The sequence below is a fragment of the Cetorhinus maximus genome, chromosome 5, assembly GCF_964194155.1.
Source record: "Cetorhinus maximus chromosome 5, sCetMax3.hap1.1, whole genome shotgun sequence".
Classification (NCBI taxonomy): Eukaryota; Metazoa; Chordata; class Chondrichthyes; order Lamniformes; family Cetorhinidae; genus Cetorhinus; species Cetorhinus maximus.
In genome coordinates this window covers 8,837,757-8,858,297 of record NC_135883.1, presented here as the reverse complement: position 1 = coordinate 8,858,297, position 20,541 = coordinate 8,837,757, and the positions used below count along the sequence as shown (strand labels likewise).

The following is a 20,541-nucleotide window of genomic DNA, read 5'->3' as shown; positions in this document are numbered from 1 at the left end:
GATGACCCCCACCCCACCCCACCCCCAACAATGTGTCCATTTAGCATTATAGACTTTTAAAGCAGATTACGTGATGTTCCTTCAGTTGGATACTCTCATACTCATTTCTCTTTTCTCTTCCCCTTCTTGTCATTGTCATACCACCTTTCATTCCTCCCCTCTTGCCCCACAATCCCAACTCAATACCACTACTCTTGTTCTTGTGCAGTTATCAGAGTCTTGAATTCCCCTTGAATAATCACAGACATCCTATGTTCTTCTCTTCACACTCTCCAAATTGCCTATTGAGGCGTCCTCTTATTTCTTTTGAGCCTCAATGCCAGTTGCCTCATCTTCCTCATTCACTGTCCTCCCCACTCAATGCTCCTGCTGGGGGATAACCTCAACAACCTTCTTTCGATCCAATTCTTCCCAACTACAAATACACACCCACCTTTGAATGCTGAAAGATCAATCTATCTAAAATGTTCTTTTATTCACAACAATGTCCTTGTCCTTATGACCTTCTTGTGGATGAATGGGCTGACATACTGGCTTTTAGTGAAACTTGACTCTGGGTTATGGTATTTTGCCATTTGCTAAAGCCTGCCCTGCCCAAAATATTATGGTGTCCATGTGGCCTGTGCCACCATGTCACCCTTTGATTTCTTCCCTCAGAACATCTCACTTTGTTAAAACACTCTCACCTTCCTTTAAAATCCTTGAGTATTACTTCCACAAGCCTCCATCCAAGTTTCTCCCCATGATATCCTCTCCATTTATATAAACTTTCCTACTTGTATTCACGGCCACTTCCCTTGACTTAATCATTGACCAGTCTACTTCCTTGTAACTCTAGCTACCTACATTAGCCAGTCCCATTCCAACCCCACTTCCTTCTGCACCATTCCTTGGGGAAAAGTATCTCTCCCAAATCATTTACAATTGCGCTTTCAAACTCTAACTGCCATGATACTTCTGCAGCTCTTGTTCCCCTCAGCCACTCCCTCACCTTCATCTTTAATGCACTTGTTCCCACCCATTCCCTGCCCCCGCCCCCCCCCCCACCCCCCCCAAAAAAATAACCTTTACTGTCTCCCATCTAGCCATTATGCTTGTACGGCTATCTTCACTCTTCCAAATGCAAGGCACATTGACTTGAGTATATCTGTCAGGCCACTGGCATAATCAGCCATCAACAGGTCTTGCTGGATTATATCAAGTGCTACTGCACTTCACTCTCCTGCAAAATCTGCCCAATGCTTCAGGACCATCAGAGAACAAACATTATTTTCTTTATTACCAGCCATTTCCTTAACCCCCCTCTTGCATACCCTGTTACCCTCACCTCCAACAAACAGTACAAAGAACTCATGAGGCTTTGTCACTAAGATTGGGACATATTGTTCAGCAGTTTGTGATGCTCTTGTTCCCACTCCCTGGCTCACCAAGCCAAACATCCCCCCCATGCCTCCTCCCTGTCCTGTTGCTGAACCCATGTCTCTGTATCCTTGTGTCCTTTTCTAGCCATGGGACCCACCTCCTGCTCCCTTGCCCCTATTTCCACTGCCCTTCTGGAACCCAGGCCAGCTGATATTGTAAATGGTTCCCTCTCCTGAGATATTGTCCCTTTCACTTAAAAACGCCCCCAGCCCCTCTGTCCATGTCAACTGCACTCCATTTCCAATATCTATTTTCTCCTTAAAGATGACATAGCCTCCCAATTTGTTGTCAATCTTTCTTACCCTGTAGTTACTGCCCAGTTTACAGCACTGAAACAGCATAATCAAAGTCACAACTGACATTAGAGATAAAAACAAAAAGCTAAAAGCTACTGCGGATGCTGGAAATCCAAAACAAAAACAGAATTACCTGGAAAAACTCAGCAGGTCTGGCAGCATCGGTGGAGAAGAAATCAGTTAACGTTTCGAGTCTTCATGACCCTTCGGCAGAACTGAGTATAGTTAGGAGAAAGGTGAAATATAAGCTGGTCTAAGGTGGGGGGGGCGGGGGGAGAGAGAAGTTGAGGGTGGGATGATTGTGGAGATAAGCAAGCAGTGATAGGAGCAGATAATCAAAAGATGTCACAGACAAAAGGATCAAAGAGGTGTTGAAGGTGGTGATATTATCTAAGAAAAGTGCTAATTAAGAATGGAAGGCAGGATACTCAAGGTACAGCTCTAGTGGGGGTGGGGTGGAAAGACTAACAAAGTTTTAGTTTTAGATTTAAAAATAATGGAAATAGGTGGGAAAAGAAGAATCTATATAAATTATTGAAAAAAAAGGGAGGGGGGAGAAACGGGATGGGGATGGGGGGAGGGGGAGTTTAAGATCTAAAGTTGTTGAATTCAATATTCAGCCCGGAAGGCTGTAAAGTGCCTAGTCGGAAGATGAGGTGCTGTTCCTCCAGTTTGCGTTGGGCTTCACTGGAACAATGCAGCAAGCCAAGGACAGACATGTGGGCAAGAGAACAGGGTGGAGTGTTAAAATGGCAAGCGACAGGGAGGTTTGGGTCTTTCTTGCGGACAGACCGCAGGTGTTCTGCAAAGCGGTCGCCCAGTTTGCGTTTGGTCTCTCCAATGTAGAGGAGACCGCATTGGGAGCAACGAATGCAGTAGACTAAGTTAGGGGAAATGCAAGTGAAATGCTGCTTCACTTGAAAGGAGTGTTTGGGCCCTTGGACTGTGAGGAGAGAGGAAGTGAAGGGGCAGGTGTTGCATCTTCTGCGTGGGCATGGGGAGGTGCCATAGGTGGGGGTTGAGGAGTAGGGGGTGATGGAGGAGTGCACCAGGGTGTCCCGGAGGGAACAATCCCTACGGAATGCCGCCAGTGGGGGTGAAGGGAAGATGTGTTTGGTGGTGGCATCATGCTGGCATCACAAACAGACAGCTGCCGGAGATGTGAGCCAGTGACTCGAATGGGGCCTCACATCTCCTCTGACATGTCCTCCTTCTTCCTTAACCGAGGTTTTCCACCCACGGTCGTTGACAGGGCCCTCAACCGTGTCCGGCCCATATCCCGCGCATCCGCCCTCACGCCTTCTCCTCCTTCCCAGAAACATGATAGGGTCCCCCTTGTCCTCACTTATCACCCCACCAGCCTCCGCATTCAAAGGATCATCCTCCGCCATTTCCGCCAACTCCAGCATGATGCCACCACCAAACACATCTTCCCTTCACCCCCCCGGCGGCATTCCGTAGGGATCGTTCCCTCTGGGACACCCTGATCCACTCCTCCATCACCCCCTACTCCTCAACCCCCACCTACGGCACCTCCCCACCTTAGACCAGCTTATATTTCACCTTTCTCCTAACTATACTCAGTTCTGCCGAAGGGTCATGAAGACTCGAAACGTTAACTGATTTCTTCTCCACCGATGCTGCCAGACCTGCTGAGTTTTTCCAGGTAATTATGTTTTTGTTTCACAACTGACATTGCTCATTACTGTGACTTTGGCACATTATTTTAGAAAATCTACACATCTTTTCTGTGACTCAAAAGTTTTTTACTATAATCAGAGTTGCAGGCAGTACTCCAACAAATAGTTTGATTCATCAGCCACCCCTTGCCCTACAATGTAAAACCCAGAATACTATTTGCCCTTTCAATGTTCCTTTCTCCCATACAAACTCCTGCTTTAAAAAATCTGTTGCTATACCCTGGATCTCTGTTTCTTTTGTCTGATAGTCTCTAATAAAGGCAAAGTAATCTGAAAACCGATTAAAAGCCATTAGGATAAGTGGCGTTTTTGGGATTAAAGCATATCAAAATAAAGGAATGAGAGATTGTAAATTGTAGTGGGTATCTCCCGTTATTGAACTATATTCTCATTGTTTGCTGTCTACCTCACATTTCCCATTTCCTTCCTTTTCTGAAGAAAATAACCATTTCTAGATAATCCATCTGATAGAGAAGGTAAAAGGTGAAATAGGTAGCCCTGGACTTATTTAAAAAAACAATCCAGTCAGATGTTTCATGTGAAGGGGTCTTTTGTGTTACATATAGCATTTCTCCTGAAGAAGTTATTAGTATGTTCACTAAATGCATAAGTAATCAACGTGATGGTGTCTTCTCTGTCAATTGCAGGGCATTCAAATAACATTTCTTGTCTATTTATATAACAAGTCACTCCTGTTTTACATCCATTAAGTATTTTTATACCAAAGCATCAAAATGTTGCTAAAATGCCAAATGTTTGTCATTCAGTACATAAACGTGCCCTATGTCTACTTTTAATTCTTATAAATGAGTTTCCCAAAGGAAGAAAGAATATTTATCAGAATGACTAATTGGTATATCAGAGCAAGGATGTTGAATCTTGAAGTCAGCCTTTACTCGCATTCTAATCCTCAGAGTTGAAATCAAAATCGGCTTTGTGCAAAGAAAGGAACCTTACATGGGTTTCACAAGCCACATCAAAGGAATGCCGTGCTACAACTTGGGCACCCCATACTGGAGAGTTTGGTTCCAACATAATTCGTCTCAAGTCTCATAAGTAGCATTTAGTTACTTAATTTGATCATCCTTATGTGGTTTTTGACCTGGTATCTGGCCCACAAAAGTGAAGGAAGTAGTAAAGAAAATGGCATTGCATCAGCTTGGTCCGGGGCAGGGGGGGGGGGGGAGGTGCAGGAGGGATTCTAGACACTACTTGTGAATTTATGTTCTTTCTCATAAAACAATTTAAGAACATGCGTTATCAAGAACATGAAAAGTTCTTCGGTCTTTTGCAGTTACATTTTCCACATGTCACCCCACCTGCTTAACTTCTCACCATAATGATGTTGATATTCTTGGACAATGTTATTTTATTTTGAAAATAAATAAAATAACACCTTTTGAAACCTGACTTAATTTTTGACACTCTCCATATTCCCCCTTCCCAGAAGGATTGCCAACTCCAGTTGTATGTGTACCAGAAAGTAACAACTGTTTCAACCCCATACTCCTGTCATTGGTTGCCCATCATGTCCATCCTCACTGTGCACTGCCTTCTCATCCAATTGGAAAGCAAACAGATCTTTGTTATCCAATTGCATAATTTATCAACCACAAGCCAAACAGCTTTTTATCAATATTTTGTTATGCTCTCATGATTTTTCGGCAGTGTATGGGAGATTTTTTTTCAGTACTGGCGACTCCAAGGCAGAGCAGGAGGGTTAAAACCCTACTCCCCAGTTTAGAAAAAGCAAGTTATCTCCTATCAAGGCTTTACCAATGAAATTTTTGACACAAACCCAAGGTAGTGCAAAAAAGCTACATAAAGTGACTTATTCTGTTCATTCCTGAGAGAACTGTTAAAACATGAGATTCACTGTACTCTTGTGTAGGAGTAGCAATTCACTACTGTTCAGTTTTGAATTTTATATTTCTTCAACCATTAGGTTCCTTTCTTGAGAAATGTTTTGCCTAAAAGGCTAACTCAGGCCAAAGCTGCATGAAACAGTGATGTCATCTTTTTCTAAATCTACTTCTTTTATAAGATGGAATAAGTGCACTTGCAACCATTACCAATGGCACAAGAAAACTGGTTTTGATGCATGAAAATTCAGGCCAAAGAAAGTTCTCAACACGATTTATTACCTATCTCAAATAATGTTCTCTCTCTCTGGCATGTACTTGATAGGCTAAACGGCCTCCTGTGTTGTAATGACACTGACTGTCTAGTTGTGGCTAATAAAACCATCTGCATTCAGAGCTGACAGCCTTTAATTGGGCCCTTAAGTGGCTCACTTGGCTACTGAGGTTCTTGCTACTGGTAATATGCTGGTGGCAAGAAGTAGCTGGGTTCCCCTCCCGATGCCTTTTCCCCGCCATATTACCAGCCCTTCTGCCTCCCAGCCTATTGTCACATGGCTGGGAAAATTCAGCCGAACATTTCAAGTCTGTGACCTTTCGTCAAAGCTGAGAAAAGTTAGAAATGTAATAGCTTTTAAGCAAGTGAAAAAGTGGACGAATTAATAAAGGACAAAATGGAAGGTCTGTGATAGGGTGTGGGCAGGAGAGATTAAATGACAAAAGGGTTCATGGTGCTAGGCCAAAGGGAGTTGGAATGGAACACAAGTAAATAAATAAATAAAAGATGTGTCTAGAGGAGGTGTGAATGACAGGGCAATGAATAGCTGCCATGCGAAAACAAAGGATGAAAGAGATACAAGACAGGGAAAAAAAATCATTAAAATGCAATAGAAACTCAGTGCTAGTCTAATTGTATGATGTAGGAGGTTCTTCATCAGGTGCATATCCACCATGGAATTCAGATTGAGTAGTTCTACAAAGTGCTCTTTCCAATAGATATTGAGGAGAGTTTCCTCACAGCCTACGCCGTGTCTTTGAGGAAAGCCTTGCCATCTTTGGATCTTACTGGTATTGGTCCATGTGCTGGGAAGCCCATTGATTTCTTTTGTTGCCTTGAAAAAGTTGTGTCATGCCCATCAGCGAGGAGCTGAATGTCCTCAGCCCTTTCTGTCCAACATTTGTTCTTCAAATTGTGGGTTTATTTTGAACTTCAGCTTTGGCTGTCTGATGGGCAAGTTGCTTTTCTGTGGAGTTATCCATTAGTGAGCTAGACAATGATCCAATATTTGACTAAGTGATAACTGCTGTCAACCAGATGGAAAACAACAAAGCTTCTGGATCTGACAAGATCCCTGCGGAAGGACTGAAACATGGAGGAAACATACTGATCACTCAGTGAAACATGCCCTACTTATGAAGCTCTGGCAGAAAATTCCAAGTGACCATAGAGATGCCATGATGATCACAATCTTCAAGAAAGGCGGCAAGTCAAATGATAGTCACAACTTGGGCATAGCATTACTCTCAACTGCTGGCAAAGTCCAAGCTAGGTTACTTCTTAATCGCCTCATGCCAATTGCAGAGGAGGTTCTCTTAGGAATCCCAGTGTGGTTTCTGACCCACCAGCTGAGCAACATTTCAACTTCAGGAAAAGTGCAAAGAGCAGAAAGTCCCTTTTCACATGGCTTTCCTCAACTTCACAAAGTCTTTGACTCAGTGAATTGAACTGCCCTTTAGAAGGTGCAACAGTAATATGGATGCCCAACTAATTTCACAAACATCATCCGTCACCTACATGATAATATGCAAATAATAGTACTGTGCTACGGTTCCGCTACAACCCTCTTCCCTGTCAAAACAGGCGTGTATCATTGCACCAACACTATTTGCCATCTTTCCTGTAGCAACCACCAAATCGAATGTGCTAGCTTAGCCTCTGGTAAATTATGTATAGTATTTGAGTTTTCAAGAATCGTTTCATCAGACCTGAAATCAAACTCAAAGTCTATCGGTCAGTAATTCTCCCCACATTTCTCTACCATGCTGAAGCTTGGACAACTGATAGACACCATATCAGGCTCTAGAACAATATTATCAATGCTGTCTTAGAAGGATCTTGCAAATCGAGTGGGAGGACAAAAGAACAAAAATAAGCGTCCTCCAAGATGCAGATATGCTAAGTATAGGGGCCACAATGAGCTGAGATGGATGGGACATGTAATCGGTATGCCCAACTCAAAACCGCCCAAACAGGTGCTCTGCTACTCCAGGATGCCCTTCACACGGGGGCTAAAAGAGATGCTTCAAAGACATCGCAAGGCCTCCGTGGACATCTACTCTATTTACATCAACACATGGGACGCAGATGCCCAATCATGACCAAAATAGCAATTAATCATCAAAAATTGTGTCAAGACCTTTCAATCAACAAGTCTAGCCACTGAGACAAAACGACGAGAGAAGCAGAAAGAAAGGGCAGCTGTTCAAGCCAACAATCTGCCAGCATCTCTACTGGCCGACAACTGATGTCTCACTTTGGGACAGCCTACAAGGCTAAGATAGGGCTCATAAGCCATCTGCAAACCCACAACCAACACTGGCATCTCACTTCTTTCACCCAGCCATCCACAAAGAATCATCCTCGATACAAGGGATTTCTAATAGAGTACTAGTGAGTTGTTTCCTTCTGTAGTTTCTCTTTTTCTTTGCGCTCGGACAGCAGCTATTCATTATCCTGCCATTCACGCCACTTTAAAATATATATTTTGTTTCTTTATTTGTCCCATTACCACTCACTTTAGTCTAGCACCGTAAACTTTGTCATTTATTCTCTCCTCCCCTACCCTTCACCCTATCACGGACCTTCCCTTTCATTCTTTTTGTCACCCTCTCCCTTTTCACTTGTTCTATCTTTGTCCAGTTTTGGTGAAAGGCCCCTGACCTGAAACGTTAACTCTATTTCTCTCTCCACAGATGCTGTGTGACCTGGAGCATTTTCAACATCTTCTGTTTTTGTTTTAGGTTTACAGTATCCACAGTATTGTGCTTTTGTATTTGTGATTTATATATAGTTATCATATGTTCACACATAATCACAATATGAAAAAAGGGAACAATGCAAGAGAAAATATTTTTTCAAAAACATACAAATAAAGTTTATTTACCAAAAACACACATTTGAGGCAATTTCACAAACTCCACACGAATGACAAAAAGATAGCAAGAACATTCAAATTACACATAAAAGTAATTGGCATGAAAATGTGAACTACTCACAATAAAATCCTACGGCCTTTTTTCAAATATAACAAATTATATAAAGTGAAAAGATTGGGGAAATAAATAAATTACAGCAGACAAATTTAATGCTTCCCAACATTTCCCTGACTGCTTTTGTACTTATGCTGTTGTAAATGATGGAGCTACATTATGACAGTCACTCTCCTCTAATTGCAAGAGCACATTTACGTCAGTTTTGTTATTTTGTTAAGTGGCCATGGATTCCTCATTTTATGAAAGCTGGTGTGTTAGTTTATATCTTTCCCATTTTCTGAATTGTACTTAAGATATCCCGTGCCATAAACAGTTCTGCAATTTCATTCTGCACTCCCCAACCACCACCCCGCCCCACCGCCGAGCAGCATATTTAATATTCTAAGACAATAAAACACAGGTGATAAAGCATTAATTTTATCTGGTCTTTGTTGCACTGTAGTCCTCATATATAACTATGTTTAAACAACTTTCAAAACTAAAACAGTAATCAGAATATAAAATTCTTTTCAATGTTAACTGATAAGTTATTATTGATCACACTAGAAAGTCTATGTGAAAATTGCTAAATAAAAATGTTTAGCACTTTATGCATCGATCTTTAACCCATCACTGGCTCTTTCTAGAGAGTCAGATGTATAATGAAATATTCGGTCAGTGTAAAAATGTATTTGCTGTAAAGTTGACATTTTGTAATGAGAGATATGTTTCCAATTCTAGTTGAAGTATCAGAGGGAAGGTACTGAATTGAGGCAATGAGAAAATGTTGGAAATACTCAGCAGGCTTGGCAGCCTCTGTGGAAATGGAAACAGAGTTAATGTTTCAGGTCAATGACCTTGCATCAGAACTAGAAAAAGTTTCTTTCTCTACAGATGCTGTCAGGCCTACTTAGTATTTCCAGCATTTTCTGTTTTTATTTCAGATTTCCAGAATCTGCAATAGTTCGCTTTTTACTTCTTCCATGAAGATGGGGATAGTGGAAAGGTTTAATGTCTCATTTCTCTTTCTATCATCAGTGGCCACTTATACTGTAGCAGTGGGATGATGTCACTTTTGCACTCTCTAATCTGAGAATGCTACATAGAAGAAACAAAAGATTATGAAAAATAATTTGAAACACAAAAATTAAGTAAAAGTTGCAAAAACTACATCCACTCCTTTCACAGAATATCACAGTGAAATTAATGCAAAAATTTAAGGCAGCAACAATGTAAGTATGCATGAATGGCAGCTTGAAAGCATTTATTTCAGCTGATGTATAGACTGGTGTCACTGAAAGGCTTATAATTTGGGCATTGTTCGCACAGTTACAAAAATCACTGCTTTATGATTGCTTAGTTGCCTTTCTGAATGTAGGTAATTCTGAAGTCTCGTGTATGTTTACACAAGGTAAACTGCCATATTTAGAAAGTACCAACACAAGCACAAAACTCTTTAACAGAAACAATGTCATTACAAGAAAGTAAAAGCATAAATCAATAATGAAATTTCCCACAATCTGTCAATCAAATTAATGTAATTTAGTAAATCGGACTAGCACAAAAGGGGTGGAGCCAGTACCAAACATTGAAAAGGAATTAGTGACAGACTAGGTATGTTGAGGAAAAAGCCCACCTGGTTATCAAATATTTTTGAAAAAGATTTATAAAAGTTTGTCTTTCACACTGCAGAGTCAAGAATATAATTACTCAGGCGAACTTTCCATTGCTTAAATGATCCCTCTAGAGGATGAATTCAACATAAACAAATCAAAAAATAGTTATTTTAAATAAATCATTTTCTGTCATTACAGCATGAAGTCAATAATTTTACATGTAGAAGAGTAGTAGAACTGACTAGTTGAACCTTACTACATAATAGATCAAAGCTATTGGATTGTTGTTCAGTTTGTTATCAAAGCAAAATTAGACTCCAAATGAAACAATTCAAATGCGCACATTGCATTTTGCATATAATAAAACTATCCTCTTATCATTAGATTACAATCGTATAAAAAGCTGATCCAATTTGGTCCTGGTTCCAGTTTTTACTAGTTCTCAAGATTTAATCTGTTGCCATAAAGAATGGTTTTGGCCACACCACAAAAAACAAAATGGCCTCAAATCATACCAAGACAATTTGACAACCAACTGGCAAACGCTCTGATCAAACTATTAATGATATTTAGTACTAGATGCACAGTTAAAGATTTTCAGTGTAATATATTCAAATTTGAGTGAACTTGTACATGAGATGGAGGTGTGAGAGATGGGAATATACAGGAATAATGACAAGGCAATGGGCCAGTGGCACTATAAAAAAGGATTGCATGATCATCCTTGTATGTCCAGCATGTCTGGTATCAGGACGAGCAAAGCATGTGCTTGACTCTTCAGAGTGGGAGGACTCATTCAACTCGGGTCTTTTAAATCCTAAAGAAAATATTTTCTCCAAAAAGGTTCTTAGTCTCATATTACTGCCAAATGTAATTGCATTATAGTGCTAAGGTTCTACTCAAAAGTGTTTCTACAATCTCTAATATGGATCTACTTATGCTACACTGGAGAGGAATATAGAGTTCATGGTGTGCAATAAGTGTTTTCAAATTCAAATCCATTTCTGCTGCATCGACTGAAACAGATTTTGGGAATACAACAACTATTAATAAATATACTTTCACTCATTATATACATTAGTGTAATAGACTTAAAAGAAACAGTATTAATGCTGGCTGTTTCAACTCAGCCCGTTTACTCTATCTGAAATTAGTCCTATTTCCAATTGCAGTCTAACAGCAATTGGTTAAACACATGACAAATTTTTGATGTCTATGTTGCATTTTAGAATTAATGAATATGACCTAATTCTTCACTTTTCTTTTCAAAGTGCAAACAGCTATCTGATAGGTTAAAAAATGTGATTAGATATTTGTCAATAAAAACAAATAGCACAAAGTAATTCTAATGTAAAGTGCAATGTGGATGAAAGCAGAGTTACTCTTCTAATAAACTCCTAATGAGATAAGGTTTTTAAACAGAGTAAAATAGGCTTATTGAATAAACTTGGAAGTTACTTCATGTCAGGAGGCAAATAGCTGTCTTCACTCCTTTTGTTCAGTATTGAAATTGTTTTTGGATTGTTAACCACAGCAGCAAACTATAACTGCTTCCCCAATCATACATATACAAAAAAGTACTGAAATGTTTTCATTAAAGTGACAATTTTTATACTGAAGTAAATTTCACATTTGGCTTTACCTTACTATAAGGCTGCTTTTCAAGCTTTTCCTATGTTATTGGGCATTGTGTGCACTTAATATCACAACATAGCAACTGTACAAAATTGTCAGTGAAACAAATACTGTTTATTTACAATATTGGAGCAAAAGGTCATTCAAACTAAATTCTGATATACAACCTAAAAGGACAAAGGAGGTAAGAATAGGGTTTCTTTCAAAAATCTTGCACCAAGCCCAAGATACAAGAACACAGCAATTTGCAGGAACAGAAAAGACTGCTGTCCGTTCAGCTAGTCCCATTTCATGTGGTCAATCCTAAGAATCAAGGAAGTTCAATCTCCCTTGCATGTTATTCTCTATACTTAGTAAAAGCAGTGGCTACATGAATATGGTCCCTGGGATTTGACACATCCATTCAGCAGGCTGACCTGATAACTCTCAACCAACTTTGCTGGTCATAAGTAATTTATAACAAACAAACCTTATTTATGCATTGATTAGACCATGCTCAATATTTTGTTTGAAAAAAGTAATTTTAAATGTAAACTATATTTGCTTACAGGTTCCAGTGACATCATCCTGAACCTTACATGACAACCTGTCCTCAATTCATAATACACTCTCCACAATATATAATGACAGTTAAATGAAGATGCTTTAATTGTGTTTGGTATAAGTGTCCACATTCTTCAGCTTGTTAGAAAATCGTAAACTGAAATTATCCAGTGCTGATTTTGAATGTCCTTTCACCCTTGCTCAATTAATTTGTACATTTTGAATGGGAAAAGTAAAATCTAGGAAGTCCTTTTTGCTCATACTATGCCATTTTAGAGAAAAATCTACTTACAAAAATGTTTTCAAAACTGAATTTTCTTAAATATGAGTACTCTTAGGCTGTATATCCTCCCTTGTTGAAACATTCCAATAAATTAATAGGAAGTGGCCACAAGCAGCTTCAAAGGAAAAAGGGTTTCATAAAAACACTGTTACCTGGGAAACACCTGTTTCCCTCTATGTTATTGTAACTGAAGTTTTGGCAGAAAGAATAAAAAAAGCACATTATCTAAATGGTGAGAGATTGCAGAGCTCTGAGATTCAGAGGGATCTCAGTGTCCTAGTGCATGAATCACAAAAGGCTAGTGTACAGGTACAGCAAGTAATTAGGAAAGCTAATAGAATGTTATTGTTTATTGAGAGGAGAATTGAGTACCGAAGTAAGGAGGTCATGCTTCAGTTGTGCAGGGTACTGCTGAGATCACATCTGGAGTATTGTGTACGGTATTGGTCTCCTTATTTAAGGAAAGGTGTAAATGCATTAGCAATTCAGGGAAGGTTTACTAGACTAATATTAGGAATGAACAAGGTGTCTTACGAGCAAAGATTGAACAGGTTAGGCTTGTATTCACTGGAGTTTAGAAGTAATAGCTGACTTGATCGAAAGCTTTAAGATCCTGAAAGGTCTTGACGGTATGGATGTGGATGTTTCCTCTTGTGGGAGTAACTAGAACTAGGGGTCATGGTTTAAAAATAAGGGGTCACTTATTTAAGACAGAGGTGAAGATCATTTTTTTCTCTCAGGGGGTCGTGAGTTTTTGGGACTCTTCCTCAAAAGGCAGTGGAAGCAGGGTCTTTGAATATTTTAAGGCAGAGCTAGATAGCCTCTTGATTATCAAGGTGGTGAAAGGTTATCACGGGTGGTTGGGAGGTTATAATCAGGTCAGCCATGATCTTATTGAATGGCGGGGCAGGCTTGAGAGGCCGAGTGGTCTACTTTTGCTCCATGTTCATATGTTTGTATTATTAATGTAGCACTTCCATATTTAAGGCTTACTGACTACATTAAATATTGTAAACTTCTTTATCCTCTTCCTAAAAAATCTCTTTTGCCACCTTGAACTCCCAAGTTAAGACAGTACTTGGCATAAGGAACTCATTCCCACTCTACAAGAGGTAGGTTTAATTTTGATTTTTACCAACATTTTAAATGAAATTCAAAAGGTTTGCAAGGTATTCATGTAACTGATGCAGCTCAGCTATTGCTAAGCAAATAACTGCAAATTTATCTTACAGGAAGGGAAGATTTATCAGTCATACATTGTAACAATGAAATCATATTGATTCTGTTTGAAATCTTAAGTTGCTATTGGAATAAACCTGGCATGTCTGTAGTGACAGTCATGTTGATGGTCCCTGAGTTGAGAATAACCACTATTATTGTCCCATGCTACAATAGTGCATGAATCAGATAGAATCCTGGAAATTATAGGATTGGGGCATTTCAGTTAATCACTCATGCACTGGTGATCACTGTGATGTACAACCAATTAAATTAGGCAGAGTACGTCAGTTTGATGATTTTAATGCCACAGCATCCAAAAATTATTCAAGTGGTTATATTTTCAAAAATAACATTTGAAGTAACTTTTTTTATTGTCGGTACATTAGTTTCAAACCATTGGATGTTTATAAACCTGAAGGTTTTAAAAATAGGTCTTAATACCATACAATTTGAATTTAGTTTAAAACCAAAATTAAAGCAGCTTCTTCTGCCTGGTTAATTTTATAATTCCACTAATAATAAACACAAAAATAATTTATGGTAATTACACTACTTTCTGATTTACTTTACTCTAAATGGCTCCCACATATGTCCAAGATGGCATGAGTGACCAATTCCCATGCTTCCTTCATTGCCAAATGATCTACCTGTTAAGTATCATAGCAAAGACCAGGGATAAACCAACTTTCCAATTATCCATCAAATGTTGTGGGCAGCTCCTGGTTTCTGCCACACATGCTCACAATGGATGAAACTTAGCCAACTAAGAAGTAACATGCAGTTATATAGTGCCTTTCATGACCTCAGGACATGTCAGAGCTCTTCATAGCTAAGTATTTTTTGAAGCATATTCACTGTTGTAAGCAAGGAATAGTGATAGCCAACTTCCACATACTGAAGTATCATAAATAACAATGAGATAAATGACCAGATAATCTGTTTTAGTCATGCTGGTTGAAGTATAATTGTTGGACAGTACATGGGGAGAACTCCACTGCTCTTTGAAAGCATCACAGCACCTTTAAAGTCCATCAGAGATGGTAGACAGGTTCTTTCATCTCTCTTCCAAATGATGGCACCTGTCACACTGAGGTGTTGGCCCAGACAATGTGTTCAAGTGTTTGGAATGGAGGTTGAACCCACAGCCATCTGATTCAGAGGTCACGGTGCTAACACTGAGGCAAGGCTGAGGAGATTAAATTTAACCAAACATTTGCGCTTCAACACACTGCACCACTCATAAGTGCACATTTTTGATGAGGATTCATATGCTAAGCCATCATTTTGGTCTTCCTGGACTGCACACCAAGTGCCCAGTGATAACACATTAGACTGCTCTCAGTTGTATCTTAACAGAAGGGTAGTGAATGAAGGACATACACTATACAGCAAGAGAGAAGAGAAATTTCTGACTGAGTTTTATCACCAGGCTACTCTAGTACGCTGACTATTGGATGTTCAACAGGGGTGTAAATGGACATCTAACACTTTGCCCACTAAAGTATTAGATCAGTTCTACATGGCCCAGGAGGAAAAACTGACATTTTATGCATCTTGTCTTATGGAAGTGCTCTATCACCTCTAAAACAACAGAGCATACCACATTCTTTGAAGGAGTACGGCCTTCCTGATGGGAAATTTTAAAAAGGAAAAATGGGAAATTAAAGACCACCTGTCCGCAAATATGTACCTGGTCTGATGCGGTCATGAATTAGAATTTTACAGCATGGAAAGATGTCATTCAGCTCATTGCGCTATTTGCTCTCACTTTGCCACATTCTCTTTCCCAATACCCTTTTAATATTTTTCAAATATTTAGCAACTTTCCTTTTAAAACACCTTTGCTTTTGCACTCGAACCCTTCATGAAACTTAGAATCCCAAATTCACTTTTATAATTTGTCTTCCCATTTGTAAAGATTTGTATATCTGAACCCAAAGTCTCACTGCTCCTAAACTCCTTTTGAAGTTTAACCATTATTTTCTTATTCCCAAAATATATCACATCTTTCTCCGCATAAAAATTTAACCTGACATCTATCTGCTGAATCTACTGACCTGTCTACATCCATTTGAAATATTAGTCATCAGTTAGCCATACTCCCAAACCAGAGTCCGAAACCTTTTTTGAGAGAAAGAGGAGAGATCAAGAAAAGCGTGAGATAAAGATAGAGAGAAAGGTAGAAAAGCAATCATAAAACAGACCCCTGAGACACCACTGTTGAAATCCCCTCCAGGCAGAAAAACACACATGAACTACTATTTGTTTTCTATCCTTTATCTATACTGCCACACTCTTAAGCCATACCTTATTTTTATTAATAAAAATTCCATATTCCACATCAGCAAACTCCTTTAAAAATTTTTACACACATCATCCACACATTTATCAATATACTCCATTATTTCCTTCTGTAGTATGACTTACAGAAGCTTACACACTACCAACGTTAGGTTGACTGGTCTGTAGCCACCTGGTTTCTCCCTTTTGGAATAGTGGTATTACATTGGCAACCCTCTAAGTCCTCTCTCACAACTTCCAGATCTAAGAATGCTACAAAGAAAATTGGAGAATTTTACAATGACTATTGTGAAATCATCCTGAGACCAAGTTTCCAGCAACCTATCATAGCCAAACGACAGTATCCTTTTATAGTTTAAAAAGTAACAAATTATGCTGTATTTGAGCAGCATATTGGCATTTCATGAAAGTACGAACACTCTTTTCACCCTCTTTCCCATAGCATACTGATATCTCACTCATCAGTCCCCTAGGCCATACCACCTTGGTCCAGCAGGGTAAAACAAAAACAATGTGTTCTAAGGCCATCAAAAGCACTTATTTTTTCCGCTTTCCCCTACAGTTAGGTGTCTAGTTTTCATTTAGTCCTCCTCACAAAGTCATGACTGAAATGGAAGGCTAAGGGCAATACAACATTAAAACAGTGTTTTACCACTGCATGTTGCCATATGCTGCTCCAACATGATGCGCCAACAGACCACCACCTCAAATATTTTTAAGATAACTTCCCAAACTCATTATTGATTATGCTGTTACTGACTTCATGTATGGCAATTGAATGATGGCACGCACTCTTACAATACTTGTAACTAGTAAACTCGGAGAAAAGGGAAATCTATCTAACATCATCACTGGTAAATTATAACTTCAAAAACTATAATCTGGAGTCAATAAGGGTCAGTAGGGAAACACAAAGGATGGTGGGGTCAGTAAGATAGAGACCAGAAAGCTCCCAACTTTTACACTTGGTCTGTGTTAAGTTAACTATTCTCATCTGGGCTGACATTTGAGACACTACAATGGAGCTTAGCTTTCTAAAACCAAAGAAAAAGTGGGAGAAAAAGTAAGTATGGGCTACCACCATTAGCATCCAGTCAAATGGAATTGTGGATGAAGACTGAGTCAAACTCAGATCGTAGCTCCTCCCACAGTCAGTCTATTCTCACACAAAAAATAGCCTCTTCATAGCAAAAGACAGAGCAATACAAGGTGGTCAACATCAATGCTGGTAATGGAACCGCACCAAAGAGAAGATTCAGGGGAAAAGAAAAATCTCAGGAATAAAAACATAAAAATCATTGGTGAGTACATTACACTTGGAATTGGTGGAGAGTGTGTTTAAATTTCTTAGCTCTTTGATGTTAATCATATAATGCGCAGTTTGGGCAGAATTTCATGGGGCCTGCAGGCATGGGATAGAAAGTGGGGGACAAAAAAATCGGAGGGGATGGAATGTCCATTCCTTTGCTGCCACCATGGCATTCTGCCTGCAGTGGGGAACGTGCAGGACAGCCCACCTGTCCAGCGGCCAATTGTGCCACTTCACTGACCTATTCAAGACTTCCTCCGCCCTTGGTGGAGATGGGCTCCTAATCAGGCACTGGCTGTGGCCCATGCAAGGGCCCTTGGTGACAACATCCCTCTGCTGTCACAAACTCCACCTCCTTGTCAAAGCCTGTCTGACTGGTCTCGGCAACACCCAACCCCACTTACCTTGTTTCAATGGTGGTATCCATCACTGTATTTCTCAGTTAAGTGCAGTCCCACCAATGGCCAACACTCCTGGTGGTCCTGCTGTGACTGAAGAGCTGCTGGCCCTCCAATTGGCCAGAAGCTCTTGAAGGCGGATCCATCACCACCTGACAAAATCCAGTCCTTTGATTCAATAATTAGGGTGACAAATGTTAAGTGTACAGGAAAAGGAGCTGAGTAACACATGCAATTTAAGGTTAACAAATTAATCGGTTGTAAAACTATGTCTTGGTTAAATGTTCTAATGCTAATGTAATTTAATTCCTGATAATATTGGAACCTGTAAGCAAATTATTCTTTCCTTTTTGGTAAAATTAAGCTTTCAAAGCATGGTTGTACTTGGAGAGAAATCAAAACTGCTTCAAAATTTCCTCTGACTTGGTTAGTTGGAACACATATGGGCACATGCGAGACCACTAATATAAGAATAACCTTTTTCACAGGGTGATTGATATTTTACCCCTTTTGCTTATGTTTGATTAATGAAATTCCGTCAATAATGAAGAACAGCATAGCTACTTTTACAGGAATGTCTTTCTTAATTAGTGTCACTGATCCAAAATAGAAAAGTGAGGGAGATAAATTTAATATTGTACTTCCTAGTTGAACTGGCCTCTTACCAGCTTGTGGAACTGAATGTACAATCAACTGTTATACTAAGAAGCCCTCATAACAATGGAATCATATTGGTCCCTCCCTTTTAGAACATGAGTATTGCTGAAAAAAGAAACAAGTTGTTGGAAGTTTTTCGTCTTTCATCAGGACAGATGCAAGAATGCCAAATTTCAAAGGGAGCAACAATTTATACCGCATGAGAAAAGGGTGCTGATTGGTTGGCAAGTTGGCTCTGATTAGCAGAGGCTTTGTTGTGGAGAATGCACCAGGGAACGACTGCCCCCCACGTTTTTGTTTAATTCAAAAAAGGCATAATGCCTGGACATGTTCCTATTGCCTGCAGAGAACAGGCATGAATATACGTGGCTTCTAGCAAGCATAAATGTGGTACATTGCAAGCCCGAATGATAATCTTAAACTGGTTGTTAATGTAATTCTTAGCATGCTTACAAGTGCAGTATGATTGCAAAATCTAAGGTTAGCTATTATGTTCTGAATTTTGCAGCTTCAACAGCACGTCTCTTTTTTCAGCAATACTCAAGTTCTGTACTACCAAGTGTCTTTTAGAACAGTTCTTTTCATAATGAAAATATAAGGTTATTTTTTTTTTGTGGTTAGTCATACTTTTTTCCTCAATTCTGATTTTCCCTTCCTTGCTGGCTATTGATGTCATATGAAGATCCCAAAATGCTGTTTCTTTCACCCAGAAACCCCAGGGAAGGTAGGTTGGGGCAAAGCAGTGGTGAAAGGTGTTTGCTGAAGGCTTTGTTCAACAGGTTGGGCTTGGGCATGGATTTTAGAGATGGGTAAAACTTGGAAATGCTTGAAGTTTGGATTGCATACAAACCTGCCATTTTGAAGGAGGTTGGAAGAGAGCAAGGCCTTAAGCTGGAAGGCTGGACTTGGGATGGGTCTTTGGAGAAGTTGAGGGAGACAGATGTAGGGCACTGCATGTACCGATGTGTTGAAGAGCTATGCTGGCTGCTGGGATTGTTGACTGTTGCTCTTAACATAGCCTGATGCTGACGACGCTTTTCCTGTGCTCTAGTTTCTAAATGAACAAAACACAAAGGCTACAAAATTAATGAACAGAGAATAGAAATTCTACATGCAACTTCTGCCTGAAACAATTTTTTCCAAACTAGGTTAATGTTTACCTCATTTATCTGTGTACATATCGCTTTCTACAATTGTTTCTCTCCAGAAATTTGCTTAAGACGGCACCAAAGCAAAACTGAACTCAAACCTGCTTCTAAAAGTTACCAGGTTCAAATACATTTGCATCAGATGGGTGGGGCGGAGTGGGGGTTGTGGAGGGGAACAAATAAACGAATATCAAAAGTTTGGAATGCGTCCAGCCATAAATGTGCTGATAAAAACAAGCAATTTATACTTTTAATTTTATTCTCTGGAAGTATTGGATGATTGACATCACAATACAATCAAGGAAGTGTCAATAACATGTTCTTCACTCCACAAAAAGATGCTTATTCTATAGTGTTCTCATCTAGGGCAATTACAGTACTAAAAATCCTGTAGTGTCAATTAGGACTCCACTATTTAAATATGTTAGCTCAATATGTAACCACTCACAATTAGTAACATCAATCCTTTCAGTTGAGACTAGCTGCAATCCAGAGACTTTTTAAAAAATAAATAGGCATTACTGAATCAGTAGCTTGTTAATTTTTAAAAAATCATTCATGGGATGTGGGAATCACAGGCTAGGCCACCATCCCCAAATGCCCTTGAGAAGGTGGTGGTGTGCAGCTTTCTTGAACCACAGCAGTCCACGTGTTGTAGGAACACACACTGTGCTGTTACGAAGGGAATTCCAGGATTTTGACCCAGCAACAATATGGCTCCAAGTCAGGATGATGCGTGACTTGGAGGTGAACTTGCAGGTGGTGGCACTCCTGTGCATCTGCTACCCTTGTCCTTCTAGGTGGTACAGGTCACGGGATTGGAAGGTGCTATCAAAGGAGCCATGGTGAGTTGCTGTATTGCATCTTGTAGATGGTACATGCTGCTGCCACTGTGCGTTGG

The 20,541-nt window shown here is 39.6% G+C and overlaps 1 protein-coding gene across 3 annotated transcripts in view; it reads right to left on the bottom strand.

Moving 5' to 3' along the window:
* Positions 1-20,541, bottom strand: part of agbl5 (AGBL carboxypeptidase 5) — a 126,311-nt gene that overhangs the window by 40,422 nt on the left and 65,348 nt on the right. For all 3 annotated transcript variants that reach the window (XM_078541501.1, XM_078541502.1, XM_078541503.1), the window contains one exon: positions 19,343-19,546. In XM_078541501.1, coding sequence (XP_078397627.1) covers positions 19,343-19,546 — 204 coding nt within the window. The remainder of the gene's footprint in view (positions 1-19,342; positions 19,547-20,541) is intronic.